Source organism: Giraffa tippelskirchi, chromosome 3 (assembly GCF_054371585.1).
Source record: "Giraffa tippelskirchi isolate mGirTip1 chromosome 3, T2T-mGirTip1v1.2.pri, whole genome shotgun sequence".
NCBI classification, from domain to species: Eukaryota; Metazoa; Chordata; class Mammalia; order Artiodactyla; family Giraffidae; genus Giraffa; species Giraffa tippelskirchi.
In genome coordinates, this window is record NC_137277.1 from 191,728,627 (window position 1) to 191,749,858 (window position 21,232).

A 21,232-nucleotide genomic window follows, 5' to 3' on the forward strand; every position below is an offset into this window, starting at 1 on the left:
CTGTGGCCCACCAGGCTCCTCTGTCCATGGGATTTTCCAGGCAAGAGTACTGGCGTGGGTTGCCCTTTCCTTCTCCAGGGAATATTCCCAACCCAGGGATCAAACCCGTGTCTCCTTTGTCTCCTGCACTGGCAGGCAGGTTCTTTGCCACTAGCGCCACGAAGCCCTTTGGGCATGGTTAATGATGGTTAATTTTATATGCCAGTGTGGCTCGGCTCTGGCTCCCCAGTTGTCTAGTCAGACACAGACTAGGTGTTGCTGTGAAGGTATTTTTTACATATGGTTAACATTTAAATCCATAGATTTTGTGTAAAGCAGGTTGCCCTCCCTACCACCACCACCTCATACTGTGGATGAGCCTCATCCAAGCAGTTAAAGGCCTTATGAGCAAAGACTGAAGTTTCCGGAAGAAGATGAAATTCTGCCTCAAGAATACATCATACAGGGACTTCCCTGGTGGTTCACTGGCTAAGACTCCATACTCCCAATGCACGGGGCCCCGGGTACGACCCCTGGTCTGGTAACTAGATCCCACACACAACAACTGAAGATCCTGCATACTGCAGCTAAGACCCAGTGAAGCCAAATAAATAGCTTTACAGGGAGGGAGGAGGGGACTTCCTGGAGGTTTCGTGATTCAGAGTCCGCCTTCCAATACAGGGCACAGGGGTGTGAGCCCTGGTAGGGCTCACATGCCATGGGGCTTCTAAGCCCTCACGCCACAACTCCTGAGCCCAGGCCACAACTAGAGAGAAGCCTGTGCTCATGAATGAAAGCACCCACATGCCACAGCAACTCAGACCCAATGCAGCCAAATAAATAAATACATTTCAAAAACAAGAATACATCATAGAAACCCTGCCTGAATTTCCAGCCTACAGATTTCAGACTCAAGACTGCAGCATCAACTCTTCCCGAATTGCCAGCCAACCTGCCTACTCTACAAACTTCAGAATTGCCAGCCCCCACAACGGCATGAAGCAATTCCTTAAAATAAATGTCTGTAGGTGACAGTAGCCCCGGAAGGCTTTGAAGGGTGGTTATAGAGCAGGACAGACGTCCCTCATTCTGAATACCTATGGTTTAGTGGCTGAATAACAGCCTTGCTCCAGCCGCTGCCATAAATATAGTGGTTCAACACCCCAGCCCTAAAACTGTAACTATGTTAGTTGCTCAGTCCTGCCTGATTCTTTGCAACTCCATGGACTGTAGCCCACCAGGCTCCTCTGTCCATGGAATTTTCCAGGCAAGAATAGTGGAGTGGGTAGCCATTCCCTTCTCCAGGGGTGCTTCCTAACTCAGGTATCAAACATGGATTTCCTGCATTGCAAGCAGATTCTTGACCATCTGAGCCACCAGGGAAGCCCCAGCCCTGTTCTCTCCCTAAGTGAAATATCCAGCAGGACCAAGGGCTGGAACAGAAGGAGAATTAACCCCCCATCCCAGAGCCCATCCTTCACTGGCTGGCCAGAGACCCCTTCCGAGGGAGTGGGATGAGAGGGTGGGCTTTGCTGGAGAAAGGGGCCGTGAGGGCCCAAAGAAAGACCCAGGATGTGGGGGCAGAGTTGGGGGTTGAGGAGGTCCCTGGGCCCAGAGGAGCTGCCTTGGGGACAATGACCCAGGCCCCGTCACCTCACCGCTCTGGCCTCTCGTCAGAACTCCTGCTGAGTTCAGCCCTCTGTGGCAGGCAGAGTGCTCTTCCTAAAGCCTCCACCACGTCACTGCCGCGTTTCAGAGTCCTTCCTCGGCTCTCCTGTGACAGTCCAGGCCCATCACCTCACCGCTCTGGCTGGTCTCCCATCAGAACCTGTTGACTTTGGCTCACGTGCCAGCCACAGTGATTTTCCTAAAGCACGCATCATGTCATTGCCACGTTTTGAGGTCCTTCCCCAGCTTTCCTGTGACCTTAACATAAAGTCAAAAGTCCTTTACGTGACATAAGATAAGGCCTGGTGTGACACGGCCATGGCAGGCCGGCCTCTCCTCCCTGCAGCCTGGCCAGATGGAGCTCACCGGGCCCTCACATGCGTACTTCCCTCTGCCACCAACAGCCTTTCTCATCTTCCCCTCCCCACGGTCAGCCCACCCCTCCTGGGCCCCCCAGCTCCACGCCCTTAGTCTGCATGGCAGCTCTGCGTCCCCTCCTCTGGGCTCCCAGGGGCCCGCTCAGCGCCCCCTCCCGAGCTGCTGTATTTAAGGATTTTAGACACAGCCATCTGCTTGGGTGGCTTCAGAGGGCCTGAAGATGATCACAGGGCAGCCCCGCTCCTGCCGTCCCCCTCCCTCGAGGCCACAGCTGCACCGTGGCTGCTGTACCAGGTCTCGGACCAGCTGGTGCCTGGTGCAGCCTGGCACACAGGGGTTCACTGGATCATCTCCGCTGCCCCTACCCTGGGTCCCCCCTTCTGCAGTCTGGCTGGGGCACCCTACACCCATCCTTATCTTCTCTGAGTCTCCTCAGCATATTAGAACCCTGCTTTGATTTGCAAACTGTGAAGTCCTGGACAATGTGAACAGAGATTGATGCTAAAATCTTGGTTCCCTGTTCACTGACGCTGAAAAGAAATAAGGATACAGATTGGAGGGGAAATAAAAAAGGAAGAAGAGCTTTATTCTTTGCCAGGCAAAGGGGAAACCGGCTTGTTAGCGCCTCAAGAAATGTGCCCTCCTCCCTGGGGAATAGGGATGATTTGATATCCTCATGAAGGTCTTGGTTTTTTTTTCCTTTTGCAGAACTTCAAACCAGCCACAGCTGGCATCAGGTTCTTTTCTGAAGTTATCAGCCCATGACCTTCTTTCTAAAATGAAGAATGCCGGGTGCAGAGTGTAATTCAAATGGACTCAGCGTAATTGGCTTCATGACGGGCAAGTCCAGCCACAAGCATTTGTTAGTTGTTGTTGTTTAGTCACTAAGTCGTGTCCAACTCTCTGTGACCCCATGGACTGCAGCCCCCCAGGCTCCTCTGTCCATGAGACTCCCCAGGCAAAACTATTGCAGTGAGGTGCCACTTCCTTCCAGGGATCTGCCCAACCAGGCATCGAACCCGCACCTCCTGCATTGGCAGGTGGATTCTTTACTGCTGAGCCACCAGAGAAGCCCAAAGAATAACCAAGATTGCTTAACTCTCTCAGGCCTGTTCATGTTGTTTGCCTAGCCTGTTCATTATTTCCTTGTTTCCCTTGTTTATTAGAAAAGAAGGGCTTCCCAGGGGGCTCAGTGGTGAGGAATCCGCCTGCAGTGCCGGACGTGCGGGCTTGATGCAATGCAGTAGATCCCTGGGTCTGGAAAATTCTGTGACGAAGGAAATGGCAACCCACTCCAATATTCTTGCCTGGGAAATCCCATCGACCAAGGGAGCTGGGCAGACTACAGTCCATGGAGTTGAAAAAGAGTCAGACAACTTAGCGACTAAACAACAATCAGAAAAGTCTCATTTTCACTTGAGGAAAGTCTCACTCCTGTGTTGCTGCGACAGAGTGAGTGCGCGCTGTGACACGCCGCAGGGGTTTTTAAGCGTGTTTTTAACTAACACGTGCAGTTCGAAGCCTGTTTTTATAAAAACTTGACTGTGTGCAGGTGTAGAAAGTAATCACCACCTACCAGCACTTGAGTCTGTGGTCCTGATGTGCTAAGCATTTTGCTAGGTATCAGCTGGTTATTCCTTACAACCCTGTGGGCTGGGTACTGCTGATACCTCCTGTGCAGCGGGAGAAACCGAGGCCCAGAGAGGTCCCCTAGCTACTGAGGAGCTGAACTGGACTTGACCCCAGGTTTGCCAAGTCCAAAAGCCGTGCATGCTTTCACCTCCAGGCTGATCGGTGCCTCTGTGCAAATTAGGGATATTATTAGCTCCCAGCTCATAGGGTTGTTACGAGGATTAAATGAGCTAAGAGGTGTCAAGCCCTTAGAGAAGTTCCTGGCACAGCCGGAGGGCTCAGTAAGCGCAACCGCCCACAGCAGCATCGCACTGCCTTGGCGTGGGCCCTGTGAGATCACCCACCAAAATGTTCACAGTGGTCATCAATGTCCTGGGGTCATGGGAGGCCTTTTTTAAAATTTTTTCCAGAATGATCAGGTAGGGGAATTCCCTGGCAGTCCAGCGGTCAGGACTGGGAGCTTCCAGTGCAGGGGGGCACCAGTTCAATCTCTGGTTGGGAAACTAAGATCCTTGAGGTGGCAAGGCACGGTCAAATATTTGACTGTAGTATGTAATAAGAAATACGTATTACTTATGTATTTCTTTTTAAATTCTTGCTCGTGTGATGCCCTAAGTGAACTTGAGGACAAGGCAGGCCCGTGAGATATCTGGGTCATCTCCCAGCTCCCCTCATGGCCTGGCACAGATCGCCCCCCAGTATAGGGTCCCAGCAGGGAGCAGCTCAGATGGGCTTCTCCCGGCCCAGCTTCTCTGGCCACTTGCTTGGCAGGAGCCAGAGTGAGTCGGGGCTGTGGGGTGCAGGTCGGAGCCAGAACTGGCCCCAGCTAAGCCTGCCCTTTGCTGGCCTTCCCCAAAAGGCACAATGAGGTGCCCCATGGCTCTTCCTGGCCCCAGGGGAGCAGCCGTGATGGGTGAGACCTCCGGCCCTGAATCCACCAACAGCTGTGACCACTTCAGCTATTTTAAACCCTTGCACCCGGAGGCTCCTGTCCCACCAACCACGCGCTCTGACCCAACATCACAGGCCCCAAACCAGGCATGGGAGCCCTGAACGTGGGTCTGCCAGGCCTGGGTGGGGTTTTTTTTTTTTAAGAAGGGGGAATTTGATTTCTTGAGCACTCGCCTTTTACCAGAGACTGCGCTGGTGTTTTCCATACATTGTCTCATAGCAAGTCATCCTTATATCTAGGCTGAGAGATCACTTTGTTCACAGATCAGGTAAATGAGGAAAATGAGGTCCCAGGTCCCACAGAGGCATGAACGGGATTAGAACTTGGGCTTCCTCATCCGCCAAGCAGGGGACAGCATTCCTTCCCTGCTCTTACCCGCTTTGCCCCTACCCCCACCTCACCCCCACACACACCCGGGCAAGTTCCTATCCTGGCTCTGTGCTCGTAGGCGCTATGAGACCAACCAAGGGCAAATTCTTGATCATTTCTGTGGCTCGATTTCTTCATCTGTAAAGTGGTGGGGTTATCGGGAGGGTGTAATGCTCTGATTCTAATACATGAAAAGTGCCGCTGGAGCAGCACCCAGCACACAGAAGGAACGCGTTCGGGGCCCGCTGTTCTTCCTTGTCTCCTGGCAGTCATCGCCTTTGCCTGTTTTTCTCTCTCCCCTGCACCTGTGATGACCCGCCCAGACCTCGGTGGGGGTGCGGTGCTTCCCCCCCATTCTGGGCCCCAGCAGGTGACGTGAGGGTGCTGGATTCTAGGATCCCCGGGAACATGGGTCCTGGCATATGTCCCGTATCTGCACACAGTAGGGGCTCAAAACTAATTTTGGTAAAGGAATGCCCAGACAAGAGTCCACCCTGGGGGCCTCGGGGTTAGTTCTGAGCTGCACAGATATTTTACCACTTTGGCGGGTGGCCACTCCGCCTCCTGATTGGATGGTGCCCCTGGGGGGCAGAGGCACCCCCCCAGCCCAACTCAGGCCTCCCCTTCCCCAGCTGCATGCCTCCTAGACCTCGGCTACCCAGGAGCGGCTGGGCTCTCGGCTATCTCCCAGTGTGGGCCCCCCGAGGAGGCCGCTGGGGTCAGGCGTCTGGGTATGTCTCCACTCTGAGCAGTTGTGAGCCTGAACCCTCTTTACTCAGACGCACCCTGTCCCACGGCTCCCATCCCCCAGCAGACCTACCCCCTTCATAGCCTGCATGTCCTTCTTACAACCTCTGCCCTCTCAGAAACGCCTCACTTCCGGCCCCTTCTACCAAGGGCCACTCGGTCCTTTGTGAATTATCTGGCTTGGCTTCAGAGCTGGAAGGATCTGGGATGGGGACCCCGCCCAATGCCACCCTGCACCTCCAGCGGGCCCACACACAGGCTGACGTCTGCAGGGGCACCCTCTTTGGCCCAGGGCCCCAGTGATCCCTCACTGTCCCTGCACCGGAACATCAATATTTCAGTCCGCAAACACTGGCCAGATAACCCCCTTCTCTCCAGAGCTCTCAGCGGCCCAGCGGGGGTCTTCGTCGACCCTGCCCAGGACACCTCCTGTCACTCCCTCCAGGACAGACAGAAGGGCCTCCTTCAATTCCACCCCCAGCCACTCCTCACTGAGGACACCGTGCCAGGGCTCTCATTGCCCGCCCATCAATCAGCGCCTTGGCTTGGCATTCTGGCCTTACTGCCACCCCCTCCCCATTCCCCCCTGTAACATTGACCTGATTGTTGGGGGGTTAAGAGGGGGAGTCAGACTGTATCTGGCTTCCCCGTTTGGTCAGGAAGCTCTCTGCCCTTCCCCTCATTCTGCACACCCCTCTTTTTAAAAAAATTTATTTATTTATTTTAATTGGAGGATGATTACTTTACAATACTGTGATGGTTTTTGCCATACATCAGTATGAATCGGCCGTAGGTACACGTGTCCCCTCCACCCTGAACCCCGCTCCAGCGTCCCTCCCCACCCTGTCCCTCCAGGTCGTCACGGAGCACCGGCTTTGGTGCCCTGCTTCGTACAGCAGACTTGCCCTGGTTTCGGCAGAAGGACCGAAACAGACGTTTCTCCAGAGAAGACACACAGATGGCTAAGAAACACAAGGAAAGATGTTCAGCATCGCTCGTTATTAGAGAAATGCTAACCCCTCCTTTAAGAAGGCTCACTCCCCAGCCCTGGCTGGGTCAGCGCATCCACTCGCTCTGTCCCCGCCCCTATGGCGTTTGCATTATCTGCCCCGCGGGGTGCCCCGAGGGGCGGCTGGCCCTGAGCCCTGGCGGCGGGCAGCTACTCTGTTGAAGGCAAGAATGAGCAGCTCAGCTGCTGACGTCACCCAGACCACGCGGGGGCGTGGCCACGCTTGACGGACGGGCCCGTGGCCCACTGCGCTAGGAGGCCGCGGGCTGCCCCGCCCACCGGCGGGCCGATAAAGGCGGGCGCGGGCCGCCGGCGGGCGGCTGCGAGGGGCTGACCTGAGGCCGGTGCTGCGCGGAGCGGCCGGGCGGGGACGCGCGCGGGGCCGGTGCTGCGCGAGGATGCTGCGCGAGCGGACGGTGCGGCTGCAGTACGGCAGCCGCGTCGAGGCGGTGTACGTGCTGGGCACGCACCTCTGGACCGACGTGTACAGGTGAGCCGGGCCGCCACGCCCCTCCGCCTGCAGGCTGGGCCCGAAATCTGGGCCCAGGAACCCCGAGACCCTCGCCGGCTCGGGGACACGACCAGGCTGCCTCCAGCCCGAGTCGCCCCTCGTCCGAGGCCCCCGAGCCCAGAAATCCTGAGAACCAGCCCCCAAACCTGTGTCAGACTCCCCCACATCCAGAGACCCCCAGATACGCAGCACAGCATGCGCACCCCCACTACCCCTTCCCCAGACCGCCCCCTCCCCGCCGCTTCACCCCAGCCTTCCCGCCCCCGACCCTCTCCAGCCCTTTCCCCGGGAAGACCCGGGCACCCCTCGGCCACCCCAGCCTCTTCTCTTTCCCCTCCCCGCTCTGCCCTCAGCAGCTCCCGGAAGCCCCCAGACCCTCCAGGCTCACCTCCCACCGCAGCCCAGACCCTCCCCGGACTCCTAGCCAGCTGAACTTCCTCCTGGATCGGCCTGGGGCAGGGCCAGAGAGAATCTGGCCGAGGGGTTGCCTAGGCTCCAATTTCGCCCTGTGGGGGCTCCGGGTGGTGGCCTGTCCCCAAGCACTGGCCAGGAGCGTCCTGTCCCCAAATGCCTTCCCCTGACTTCACCCTGGGGTCAGAGAGGGACCTTGTTCCGCCAGACGGAGGGTATGGACATGGGGGTCTTTGTCAGACGGGCTCTGCTGATTCAGGACCCTGTGCCCACTGGCCCTGTCCTCCTGTCCTCAAACTTTGGTGGGGTGCAGGATTTCTGAGACAGCAGGACGCGGGATGGGGGAATTGAAGTAAGGGCCCCATCGCTCCCGCCCCCGCCCAGGAAAAGGCCAAGTCCCAGACTGGTGGGAACGAAGTGGTGGAGAGTCCCAGGTGGGACCCTGCAGCCGTCAGCTCCAAGCCCTTGAAATGTTCCCCGTTGCTGGCACAGGAGGGATCGGTGCTGAGAGGAGGGAGCATGGAGGACTCGGGGTGGGGATCCCATGCTGATACCTGTGAGGAAATCCCCCGAACCTCTCCGTGCCTTGAATGGCTTACTGCTCCCAAATCATTCTGTCATCGGGCACCCTGCCTCTCCCAGCCCCTCCGACACCCCGTACACCCTCCCCTACACCCTCCCAGCCCATTCCCTCTGTCACCTCCAGTGGCCCTGGCAGCCCTGCCAGGCCAGTCCCCTGCCCCCTTCCTCCTCAGCAGGCACTGGCCTACCCTGAGGGCAAAGAGCCGGTCACCATGCAGACCAGGGGCCCTGTCCACCCGCCGGCCCCTGCCTTCAGTTGTCCATGTGTAAACCTCAGGGTCACAGCTCAGAAGTGCAGTGTGGTCCAGGCCTCCGTGGCCCTGGGGGTGCTCCCCTCCCTTCCCCACCTCCAGGCCTAACTGGGAACTGCCAGCAAGTGGGGTGGGAGCCAGGACGCTCAGGCCTCTAAGCCTCAGCTGTCACCATACCCGTCTGTTTGTCCACTGGGGCACTTTTAGTGCAGCCTGAAAGGCTGGCATGATGCCTCGGTTGGGGGGTGGGGAGTCAAGAAGGGGTTCAGGCTCAGGCCCACCCTCTGTCCTGGCAGAGAGCGGGGGAAGGGTGGACTCATCCCCCCTCTAGCAGGGCACAGAGGTGCGACAGTCCCCTCTGTCCTTTCTCAAGAAGCCAGTCACAGCCCCTGCAACCCTCACCTCCTACTTGCATTTGACCTAAGACCCTCTCACACCCCCCGCAGAGAAGTAGTACACTCCAGACCACTGCTGTCCAGTGGAAATAGAATGCAAGCCACAAATAGAGCCACGTGTGTGATCTTTAATGTTCTAGTAACCGTATTTTTAAGGTTAAAGTAAGCAGGTAAAATTAATTATAATAATATATGTGTGCGTGTTAAGTCACTTCAATCGTGTCCAACTCTTTGGGACCCCATGGGCTGTAGCCCGCCAGGCTCCTCTGTCCATGGGGATTCTCCAGGCAAGAGTAACTGGAGTGGGCTGCCATGCCCTCCTCCAGGGGGTCTTCCCGACCCAGGGAAGATCCCGTGTGTCTTACGTCTCCTGCACTGGCAGGTGGGTTCTGTACCACTAGTGCCAGCTGGGAGGCCCATAATAATAATAAATATACTTTAACCTAATATATCCCAAATAGTAGCATTTCAATATTTAATCAATATAAAAATTGTTCATGAGCTAGTCTGACATCCTCTTTTTCATGCTGAGTGTTGGAAACTCAGTTTGGGTTTTGTATTGTCCAGCACGCCTCTGTGCGGACTAACCGCGCTTCAGGCACTGATAGACACGGGTGGCTGAGACCGCTGTGTGTCCTGCACAGCGCAGGTCCAGAGCGACGCGTCTCAGCCTCGGCACCACCGCATTTGGGCCAGGACGGTTCATTGTCACGGGGGGTGTCCTGGGCATCGTACAATGTTCAGTAGCATCCCTGGCTTCTCACCCCTAGATGCCAGCGCATGCTTAGTCGCTCAGGCGTGTCCAATCTTTTGGGACCCCATGGACCATAGCCCCCCAGGCTCCTCTGTCCATTGGATTCTCGAGGCAAGAATACTGGAGTGGGTTGCCGTGCCCTCCTGCAGGGGATCTTCTCAACCAGGGATCAAACTCGCGTCTCCTATGTCTCCTACATTGGCAGGGGGGTTCTTTACCACTAGTGCCACCTGGGAAGCCCATGGATGCCAGTAGCAACCCCCAGTTGTGACACCTAGAAATGTCTCCAGATAACCCAGCTGTCCCTGGTGGGCCAAGTCACCTCCAGCTAAGAACCACTGGTCCAGTGGTAGGAAGCCCCTTCTGATACTAAGGAGACTGAGCTATTGTCATTCCTGATAGCTGTAGTGATAAGAACATCTGTCAACATGGCGGAGGATAAGATGGTTAGATAGCATCACCAACTCAAGGGACATGAATTTGAGCAAACCGTGGGAGATAGTGCAGGACAGAGGAGTCTGGTGTCCTGCAGTCCAAAGAGTCGGACATGACTTAGTGACTAAACAACAACAGACCAAATGCATTATCTCCTCTTTTCCTCCCACAGACCTTGGAGATTGTGCCTGGATCATCTCATTTTGTAGATGAGGAAAGTGAGGCTCAGAGAGGTGAAGCCATTTGCCTGATGTCACACAGGACTCAGGTCTAGTCCTGTCTGGCTCAGAACGCATGCTCTTAATCTCCTCTCTAACCTCTGTGCCCTCAGCCACTTCAATTGTGTCTGCCTGTTTGTGACCCCGTGGACTGTAGCCCGCCGGGCTCCTCTGTCCATGGAATTCTCCAGGCAAGAATACCAGAGTGGGTAGCCATTCCCTTCTCCAGGGGATTTTCTCAACCCAGGGATTGAACTCACATCTCTTGGGTCTCCTGAACTGCAGGCAGATTCTTTAATCACTGAGCCGCTGGGGAAGCCCCTCTAACCTCTAGTTCAGATTGAATTAGATGACCGTCTTAGCCTGTGTCCCTCCCACCCCCACCAGGGCCCTGAGACACTGCCCCCGGAGACTTCACCCACCCCAAACTGACCTTCCGCTTCCCACTGAGCCCTTCCCCACCCAGACACATGTCCTGACTGAAACCCCACGTGATGCCCCCCGGGTCTCCAGTCTCCAAGGAGACACCGAGGGACAAGGCGGTGGGCTTTGGGCCCTGTCAGTGAGGGAGTGGTGTCTTGACCCCTCAGTCCTGAATCACAAAGATGAGTGAACAGACCTCAACACCCACCCGCCTTCCCAAGGGCTCTGGGTCCCCTTTCCTGGATGCGCACAGACCTCCTTCACCTCCAGACACAGGGCAGGGGCCTCGCCTGCCCCTTCCTCGCTGGCCCTGAGGGTCACCCAGCCTCTCCCAGCAAAACCAGTCCTTTGGGGATGATGACCTGACCCAGCGACATTCTGAGGTCTGGCCTGCAGCAAGCTAAAAACAGATGCACAGAAAGAAGGAAGTAGGACATGTTTTTGTCGAGATTCACTTCGGGATCCTTGTTAAAGATACTTGCTGTTTCCTCTCCCCTCCCCGCCCCCACGCAGTGCCTGATCTGAGGTCTGGTGCGTGTGCCTCATCGCGCAGTCTCCCCCGACGGTCCCTTCAGCCCGCAGCTGCTGCTTTGGTGGGCTGGCCTGGGTCCACATCTGGTTCTGACTTGTTGTTAGAGAGAAAGCGCTGAGTGAGCGGCACCCCCATGTCGATTTCATCCTCCCTGCTCACCTCTGCCAGATCCTCTGGGAGCCTGGAGGGCCTGGAGAACGTGCAGCCTTGGAATAAGTTGACAGGGTAGTTGCACTCTGCCTGACTTGCCCTCTGACTTGCCATATACACTGGTCTGTCACTAGACTCCACCACCAGCCTCAAGGGATGGGCACCGCTGGACAGAGTGGTGGAAGGCCAAGGGCGTGTGACCGAGCTTGGCCAGAGCAGCGTTGCTCCTGAGAGAATGACAGAGGTGGAATTCGGGCCAGGCCAGGTGGCCCCATAAATTAGAACAACACCCGGGGCCCTCAACTCCTAAAAACAAGGAAAGGTCTGGTGCCAGGCTAGTTCCTGGGGAGCGGCAGCTCCCTGCGGTCGAGCCCACCGCCCCCTGCGCAGCTGGGGTCCCCCAGATCTTTTGTCCCTACCCACAGGGCCTGAGTCGGGTGGGAGCACAGTGGCAAGGGCTCACCCCAACGCCCACCCCCAGCTGGACAGGCACGTGGTTCAGCTTCGGGGGAGGCCAGATTTTGGCGGCAGCTCTGTCCTGCCCAGGACACTGACGGCTTGTTTTGGTCACTTATCCGAGGACCTAGGGTAGGATGCCAGCCTTTGGTGTCCCCTCTGCGGACTGATGCCCACCTGCAGAATAAGCGGGGGGCCTCTCGTTTGATCCTTTCCTGACCCAGGCCTGGCACTCCCCCTCCCCCACCGGGTGTCCCTACCCAGAGGATTTTGGGGGAGGACTGGGACCTCTAGACCCTCTCTCAGGACAGGAGCGGCCGGGCCTGGGGCTCAGAGAGCTTGAGTTTATCCCGCGCCCTGCCTGTCTCAGTCTGCCCCTGAGACTCAGAGCGAACGCTTGCCCCCTGTGGGCCTCAGGACGCTCATCTGTAAAATGGGATGACGTTAGCACGGGCCTCGTGGGTTATGAAAAGGATAGACTGAGATTACACGGGCTTAGGACCTGAAACAGTATCTGGCACATAATCAGTCAGTGAATTAGCATTGGGTTTTGTGCATGCTAAGTCTCTTCAGTCGTGTCCGACTCTTTGTGACTCCATGGACTGTAGCCCACCAGGCTCCTCTGTCCATGGGATTCTCCAGACGAGAACGCTGGAGTGGGTTGCTGTGTCCTCCTCCAGGGGATCTTCCTGACCCAGGGATTGAACCTGTATCTCCCGTGTCTCCTGCATTGGCAGGCGGGTTCTTTACCACTATTGCCACCTGGGAAGCCCATTGGGTTTATTATAATATTATTAAGACTGATAATAATAAACTGTGGCCTCAAAAAGTTTACGTGTTCATAGGAGAGAAATGTTGAAGACGTGTTAAGTATTGTTTGAAGCACCAGCAAAGGGAGGGAGAGGTGGGTCCTGACTGATAGAATCGGGGAAGACTTCCTGGAGGGGGTGGCAACCCAGCCGGAGGATGGACAGGGATTCATACCCAGACAGGCCACGCAGGAGCAGAGGTACCTGGCAGGAAAGTAGGGACTCTGGGGGGCAGAAAGGGCATAGCTTCTGTAGCCTGGAGTGTCAGACTAGAGAGGGGATTTGTTTACACCTGGGCTTTGAACGCTAGGGTCAGGCATTAAACTGTGTTCTGCAGGGAGTCGTTGCAGGTGTCTGAGGAGGGAGTGACCATAGATGAGATGGTTTCTTCCCTGAGGAGAGGGCCCCTGGGCAACTGGAGGCACCAGTGCCTAGTGAGAGAGGCCGCTGGGCCTGCCAGGCACAGAAGAGGCCTGGCTAAAAGCAAAAGTTACGGTCTGTCCTCACGGACCCCTGTCCAGACCAGCTGCCTGCTCCAGGGCTCCGGCTGCCTCCACACCAGGAGGCTCCAGGAGGGTGCCCGCTGTGGGGCTGCACGCCAGGCTGGCACCCACAAATCCCCTCAGATTCCTGCAAAGACCTGGGGGCAGGATGTCACACCCAGGCTGCCAGGAGCTAGGCTCACAGCGGAGTAAGCCCCGCTGGTGTTAACGAGGCCCAGGGCAGGTGGACAAGCTGGAGAGCCAGACGCCAGCGAGCCGCAGGCACGTCCTGCCCTCGAGTCTGGGGCTGAGGGAGCGTCCCAGCCCTGCGAGGCCAAGCTGGCCCTCCCCACTGACCAAGGGAGGACCAGAGAGGCTGATGGCTCGCTAGAGGTCACACAGCATTTGTGGGGCTGAGCAGATGTTAGGTTGCAGCACCCAGAATCCCCTTGGGCCAGGCACAGTGAACCCCCCTCTTCTGCATCCGACACTGCTTTCCAGTCTTGCTCAGAGTTCCTTTGTTTGAAGCCAGCTGACTGGCCGCTCCCTCTATTCCCCGGCCAACACCCCGCCCCACCCCACCACCACCGCTCCCTTGGACAGAGGCGGCCACCTTCCCACTGGTTCCCCCACCAGCACCGCTCTCCTGACTGTCTCCCACCCTGCACCCTGGAGGACCTGTCTGCAAGGCAAACCGCTCTCATTCCCCCTGCACAGCAGCCTCGGGGCCTGCAGGGGAGCGGCCAGCCCCTCACCGTGGCCTGGGTCCTCTCCCCACTGCTCTCCCTCTGTCTTGCTCGCAGACTCCAGCCATGTTAACCTCTTTCCAGTCTCTCGCACATGCTGGGCTCACGTCCACCTCAGGCCAGCACCCATGCTGTCCTTGCTGCATGGAAATCTCTGCTCCTCTTCCTCTCCTCACTTTGGGCGAATTCAGCGGTTCTCACGCTGGTCCCTGGACCAGCAGCTTCACCTGGGAGCTTGTTAGCAATGCAGTTGCCTCGCACAATGTATGTGTATCACATCTTCCTTTTATACACTTTAAATATATGCAATTCTATTTGTCAGTTCTCCAATAAAGTTGGGGGGAAGAAATGCAGGTTCCTAGGCACCTTCCCCAACCTGCTGAATCAGAAATTCTGGGGGCAGCCTGACAATCTGTATTTTAACAGGCCTTTCGGGTGTGGCCAGTGCAACTCAAATTTGAGAACCACTGATCTAACTAACTCTAAGCTGTAATTTAGAGTGTAAAATGTAAACTTCAACTCAAATGCCGCGTCTTCCAGGAATCCTCTCTCGACCTCCAGACCAGGACCTCATGGAACCCCATGCTTCTCCTTTAGAGCAGTTTTCACAGCTGTCATCGTAACTGTGCAATCCATCAAGAGTCTTTCTCTTCCACTAGAGTGTTTGCACCATGGCCCCAGAAGCATATTTTCTATTTTGCTCTATCCCAGGGCCTAGCACACGCCTGACACATAAAAAGTCCTCAATAAATATTGTTGCGTGAATGACCACATAAGCAAGTCCCCTCTTCCAGCCCTTCCTGGGGCGAACATTCACATACTGTGTACCTGTGCTAAGCCAGGTGCTGAAAGTGAAAGAAAATACACTCTGCCTCCAACAAGATGAGCTGCCACCAGGGAAAATAAACATGGATGGAGCCAAATCAATTGAGTTGAGTCATCCGGGAAGGATGAGTTGCCAGGCAGAGAAGTCGGGGGGAAAGGATTACAGGTAGAAGGACCAGCACATACAAAGCGCGTGGTGAGATGAGACCGTGCCGGGAGTTGGCAGGGTGGGGGCATTGCAGGCAGTGAGGTGGGGAGTCGGTTTGAGATGCGGTGGTGGAGTACCACTGAGTGAGTATTGCATTTGAATTTTACTGTTTGGTGGTCACTAAAGAGCCACTGAGTATTTTCCAGCGGGCAAGTAACCTGATTTCTTTCCTTTTTTTTAAATCGCTCTGATAATACAGTTTGGAAAACCAAGAAGGGTGGGTCCCTTCATTCATTGATTCCTGAAATACATATATTGAGCATGGCCGTGTCCTGGGTGCTGGGATATGATGGGCAGTGCAGAAGCGGCCCCCGCCTGTTCTTCTGTCCGTGTATCTTTAGCCTCTTTCCTGTAAGCCGGAGGTCAGGGCCACCGCGATCCTTGCTCTGTCCCCTCCATAACCTCCTGAGCCCCTCCCTGCAGCCTCCAGGGAGAAGGGAGTTGCCCACAGCCCCTGGCTCTTGGGTTTCTGCAGGGGATTCTGAGAGGTTCTTCCTGGGGAGGGAAGCAGCCAGCAGGCTCCCCAGGGGACAATGGGTGCCTTTGTTGCTTCTGCCAGGGCCTCTCCAAGAATAGCTGTTTGCTCAGCTCAGAGCAGGGCTGGGACGGGAGGGTGTGGGGCTCCAGAGCTCCAGTGTGGGTGGGCTATTAACCCCCAAGCCTTGGGGCCTCCTCCAGTTTCTCGCTGGCTCAGAGGGACGGAGGGAGGGGGTGGGGAGCATCACTTAGAGTGACCATGGTCAGAGCTGGGCCCGAAAGGATCGCCCTGCCCTGTGCGCTTACAAAGCAATTGTTTTACAGAAACCCAACATATAAAACAAGATGAAATAATCGTGGCTCTGGTGAAAGGGGGTGGGCATCTAGCAGAGAGAGCCCAGCTGGTCAGCACCTCCTTCACCACCCCTTGGTCCAGACCTGCCCTCTGCGCTCCCCGGGCTCCAGCCACCCTGGTCCTGGTCCCATCCTTTCGCTTTACACTTGGTGAGACATGGAGGACAAGCGCTTCACCCAAGGCCGCGCAGCAGGCTTATGGCCAAGCCCAAGGCTTACACTAGAGTAATGTTTCCTGGACCTGAGCGCACAGCTACCCAAACTCCCATGATTTTTACCAAAAGCATATTCTAACTCTAGCATCATTGACTTAAAATTTTTCTTTAAACCATCTCTTATTTTGCTTATAACTTTAAGTGGAGATCTTATATCGTTACCATAAATGCCAAGCCTTTATCAGTTGCCATAAAAGATAACATGTTTAATAAATACCTATCTTCTTTTAAATTATGCATCCGTGTGCCACCTAAAAGTATCTCAAGGGTACCCGCACCTCCTTTTGGGATTTCCTGCCTGGCATGTCTAAAAGGTTCACTTCTGTCCTGCTCAGAAAGTGTGAAAATGTTAGTCACTCAGTCACATCCAACTCTTTGTGACCCCGTGGACTGTAGCCCACCAGGCTCCTCTGTCCGTGGAATTTTCCAGGCAAGGATACTGGAGTGGGTTGCCATTTCCTTCTCCAGGGGATCTTCCTGACCCAGGGATCGAACCCAGGTCTCCTACATTGCAGGTGGATTCTTTACCATCTGAGTGATCAGGGAAGTCCATCCTGCTCAGGTCCATGCCCTCTGCTGAGTGGGTGTGATGTGCTCAGCCCTGTGCTAGGCTCTGGAGGAGACCAGGCCTTGCCCTCGGGGTCTTACAATCCAGAGGAGGACAGACATCCCATGGCAACAGAGAACACCCCGCCCTGAGGAATGAAAGACAAGGCCTGTGGGACAGGAGGGGTGGGTGGTCATCCTTCATCTTATGGGTTGACAAGTGGACACTCAAAAGGTGCAAGGGACACACTCAAGTCCCCCTCAGCACATCAGTGGCAAAACGGGTTGAAGCCAGATTTTTGGCACATACCCCCCAAGCCAGGGTTTCTGCCTTCTGCCCAGACTCTGTGCCACAGCAGACCACAGCCAAGTGTCGCCATGATGGGCTGAGTGGTTTGCAAGAAGACAGGCAAGAAACGGTGATTCTGAAACTTTTTCTTACAATCTCCTTTTCCAGCCCGGGGCATGGGGCTGCCCAACCCTGGCCTACTCTCTCCTGCCGGGGCCCGGGAACCCAGTAGTCTTTGCCAGTAACTCTTACCGTCTGTGGCCTGGATCAGAGAGACCCTGCCTGGGGGTCTCTACAAACTCGCACTCAGGGCCTCGGCCATCCTGTCCCAGGACTCTAAGTGCCAGAGTACATGCTCTGGTGGTTCTCAAACTGTGGTCCGTGGACCAGCAGTCCCAACAGTTCCTGGAAACAGGATAGAAGCGCAGATTCTCAGCCCCGCTTCGGGCCTTGTCCAGCTACTAAGTTGTGTCCGAGTCCCTGCGATCTCCTGGACTGCAGTGTGCCAGGCTTCTCTGTCCTCCACCATCTCCCAGAATTTGCTCAAATTCCATTGACTCAGTCCTACTATCTAACCATCTCATCCTCTGTCGTCTCCTTCTCCTTTTACCTTCAATCTTTCCCAGCATCAGAGTATTTTGCAATTAGTCAGGTCTTCGCATCAGATGGCCAAAGTACTGGAACCTCAGCTTCACATCAGTCCTTCCAATGAATATTCGGGGTTGATTTCCTTTAGGATGGACTGGTTTGATCTCCTTGCTGCCCAAGGAACTCTCAAGAGTCTTCTCTAGCACCACGGTTCGGAAGCATCAATCCTTCAGCCCTCAGCCTTCTTCATGGTCCAGCTCTCACATCCATACATGATTACTGGAAAAACCATAGCTTTGACTAGACAGACCTTTGTCAGCAAAGTGATATCTCTGCTTTTTAATACATTGTCTAGGTTCATCATAGCTTTCCTTCCCAGAAGCAAGCATCTTTGAATTTCATGGCTGCAGTCACTGTCCACAATCATTTTGGAGCCCAAGAAAATAAAATCTGTCACGTCACCCACTTTTTCTTATATTTGCCATGAAGTGATGGAACAGAATGCCATGATCTTCGTTTTATGAATGTTGAGTTTTAAGCCAGCCTTTTCACTCTCCTCTTTCACCCTCATCAAAGGCTCTTTAGTTCCTCTTCACTTTTTGCAGGTAGAGTGGTATCATCTGCATATCTGAGTTTGTTGATATTTCTCTCTGTAATCTTGATGCCAGCTTGTGCTTCATCAAGTCCGGCATTTTGCATGATGTACTCTGCATATAAGTTAAATATGCAGCGTGACAGTATACAGCCTTCTTTCCCAATTTTGAACCAGTCAGTTCCATGTCCAGTTCTAACTGTTGCTTCTTGACCCATATACAGGTTTCTCAGGAGACAGATAGGATGTGCTGTTATTCCCATGTCTTTAAGAATTTTCCACAGTTTATTGTGATCCATGCAGTTAAAGGCTTTCATGTAGTCAGTGAGGCAGATGTAGATGTTTTTCTAGAAATTCCTTTCTTTCTCCATGATCCAGTGAATGTTGGCAATTTGATCTCTGGTTCCTCTGCCTCTTTGAAAATCAGCATCTGAGATGCTGAGAAGGGGCCAGACAATCCATGCTTTGAGAAGTCCTCCAGGTATTGGTTCTGCTGCTGCCTCTGCTCCTAAACTCTGAGGACTGCCGTTCTGAAGCTTTCATTCATCCCTGGCCAGGCGCACTTCCATCATGCCAGCTGGACTCTCTGAGAATGGCACCCACAAATCTGTAGCCTTAAAAAAACAGTGAAGGTTTAAACAGTACCCACTGATGATTCTGATGCCCGGTCGTAGTGGAGAACTCTTTGGGAGCCCAAGAGCACCAGATCTCCGAGACAGCGGCCGTGCCTCTGAAGCCACACTTGTACCTCTATCTTAGTCCTAAACCCACGAGAATCCGCTTAAAGCCCCCTGAGCCCTCTTGAGCTTTTGGGAACCTTCAGACTGCGGCCTGGAGACTCAGCGAACTGTCAGCCCCGGGCGCCTCCCTCCTCTGTCTCCCGGTCCCTCCTGTTATCGCCCTGTGAGTCGTAGTCTTAATCTGCTTGAGCTGCTGAAACAAAATACCATGGGCTCAGTGGCTTAAAAACAAACGCTTGTCTCTCCCAGGTCTGTAGGCTGGAGTCGGAGATCAGAGCACCAGGCTGGTCAGGCCCTGGTGAAGGCTGTCACCCTGGTCCGCAGCCAGGGCCTCCGGCTGTGGGCTCATACGGCCCCGCCTCGGTGCCCGCGGTGGGAGACCACACTCTCTCTGCCTCTTCTTACGAGGAGACAAACCCTATCGCTTAGTCCTTACTCTCGTGACTTCCTCTAATGTTCAACGACAATCACACTGGGGCTCAGGGCTTAGTGTCTGAATTTGGGAAGACGTCTAGTCCACGGCAACCAGCTCAAACCAGTTACTTTCTTGCCCTGAAATCTTGATGGCTTTTCAAGAATTCCAAGACTATTTCCCATTCAATAGAAAACTCCTCCAGAACCCCGGAGAATGACTCTCGAGAATTCCAAGCCGTGAAAGCTGTGGCGGAAAGGAGGCGTCTTTGTGAGGAGCCGGCCCACCCCTGCTCTTCACGCTCCTCGCTCACGGCTCCGTCTGTGCGCAAACCCAGCACCTGGATGCTCGCCTCCTCGCTGGCAGCCGAGCGGCCCTGGTCTTCAGCTCCGACGCTGAACAGGACTTGGGAGACAGAGTTCTAGGCCCAGCACTGTCTTTGGAGCAAACTCAGTCTTCTCTCTGAGCCTCAGACCTCCACACTTACAGTAGCAGGTGGCTTCCAAACTGGTTGCCCACCAGAAATGCAAGGAATCTTGTTAAGAATTCAGGTCCCCAGGAGGGGTGGCTGGGTGGAGCACAGGGAATTTTTAAGGCGGTGAAGCTATTTTGTCTGATACTGTAAGCGTGTATTCTTGACACTGCATTTGATAAAACTCGTAAGACTACAGAGGGAACTATGGACTCTAGTTAATAATAGTACATCAATATTGCTTCATTAATTATAACACGTATCACACGAATGTAAGATATTCATAATATGGGAGACTGCATAGAGGAGAAGGGGTATATGGGAACTCTCTATACTATCTGATCAACTGTTCTATAAACCTAATACAGCTTTAACAACAAAGCCTACTAATTTAAAAAAAAAAAGCAGATTCCCCAGGCCCCAACCTGGAACATTCTGAATCAGTGGGTACTAGATTAGCCCAGGGAATCTGTTTCTTTTAGCTTATTTACTTTTGGCTGTGATGAGTCTTCGTTTCTGCTTGGGCTCTTCTCTAGCTGTGGCGAGTGGGGGCCCCTCTTCACTAAGGTGCGTGGGCTTCTCCCTGCAGTGGCGTCTCCTGTCATGGAGCACAGGCTCTGGGCACAAGGGCGCAGTAGTTTGGCTCCCGGTTCTGGAGCCCAGGCTCAGCAGTTGTGGCGCACGGCCTTAGTTGCTCCTTGGCATGTGGGATCTTCCCAGATCGGGGGTCGAATCCGTGTCTCCTGCGTTGGAAGGTGGACTCTTTCCCTCTGGCACCAGCTGGGAAGCCATATACATACAGACCCTTTTCGAGATTCTTTTCCCTTCCAGGTTATTAGAGACATTGTTCCCTGTGCTCTTCAGTAGGTCCCTGTCTAGCTCTTTTATGTAGAGTAGTCTGTATCGGTTAATCTCAACCTCCTAATTTATCCCTCCCACACTGAAGGAATCTGTATTTTTAGCCAGCGCCCTCTTCACTAACGGGTGATTACCGTACAGCTGAACCCTCTGGGAGACCCGGCAGCCTGGGGGAGCCCTGCAGCCTTGCCCCTCCAGGGTCTCCTCCTGAAGGCCCTCGCCCCGCCTGCTCAGGGGTCCCTGTGACACAGCCTCCTCTCTCCCCACAGCGCGGCCCCAGCGGGCGCCCAGACCTTCAGCCTGAAGCACTCGGAGCGCGTGCGGGCAGAGGTGGTGCGAGACGGGCAGGCTGAGGAGGTGGCCACCAACGGCAAGCAGCGCTGGCCCCTGTCGCCCAGCACCACGCTGCGGCTCACCGTGAGCCAGACGAGCCCCGAGGCCAGCGCCGACAAGGTACCATGGACGGGGAGGCGCTCCTGCATGGGCCTGGGGCCGGGAGCTGGGGGCCAGGCCGGATCCACGCTGCCAGGGGGAGCCCGAGCGTGGGCCACACACGTCGGTTTCAGTTTTCTCACAACCACGTTAAAAGAGCAAAAAGAGGGACCTCCCCGGCGGTCCAGTGATTAGGACGCCACGCGTTCTCTGCAGGGGGCATGGGCATGATCCCTGGTCAGGGAACTGTTAATAAGGTTCCCCTGTACTGGGCGGCATGCTGATAAGAAAATAAAAGAGCAAAAAGAAACAGATGGACTTAATTTTGATGATAT

The 21,232-nt window shown here is 55.0% G+C and overlaps 1 protein-coding gene across 7 annotated transcripts in view; it reads left to right on the forward strand.

Moving 5' to 3' along the window:
* The first annotated feature begins 7,052 nt into the window (after window positions 1–7,052).
* The window catches only part of PADI2 (peptidyl arginine deiminase 2), a 52,166-nt gene continuing 37,986 nt past the window's right edge, over window positions 7,053–21,232 (forward strand). For 5 of the 7 annotated variants that reach the window (XR_014078363.1, XM_081575006.1, XM_081575007.1 and 2 more), the window contains exons 1-2: window positions 7,053–7,224; window positions 20,735–20,918. Coding sequence is in view for 4 of the 7 variants with exons in the window: in XM_081575005.1 (XP_081431131.1) it covers window positions 7,133–7,224; window positions 20,735–20,918 (276 nt within the window). In the remaining 3 variants the exon portion in view is untranslated. Of the gene's footprint in view, window positions 7,225–20,734; window positions 21,008–21,232 lie in introns of all 7 variants that reach the window. The other 2 variants (XM_081575003.1, XM_081575008.1) reach the window with 2 other exon arrangements.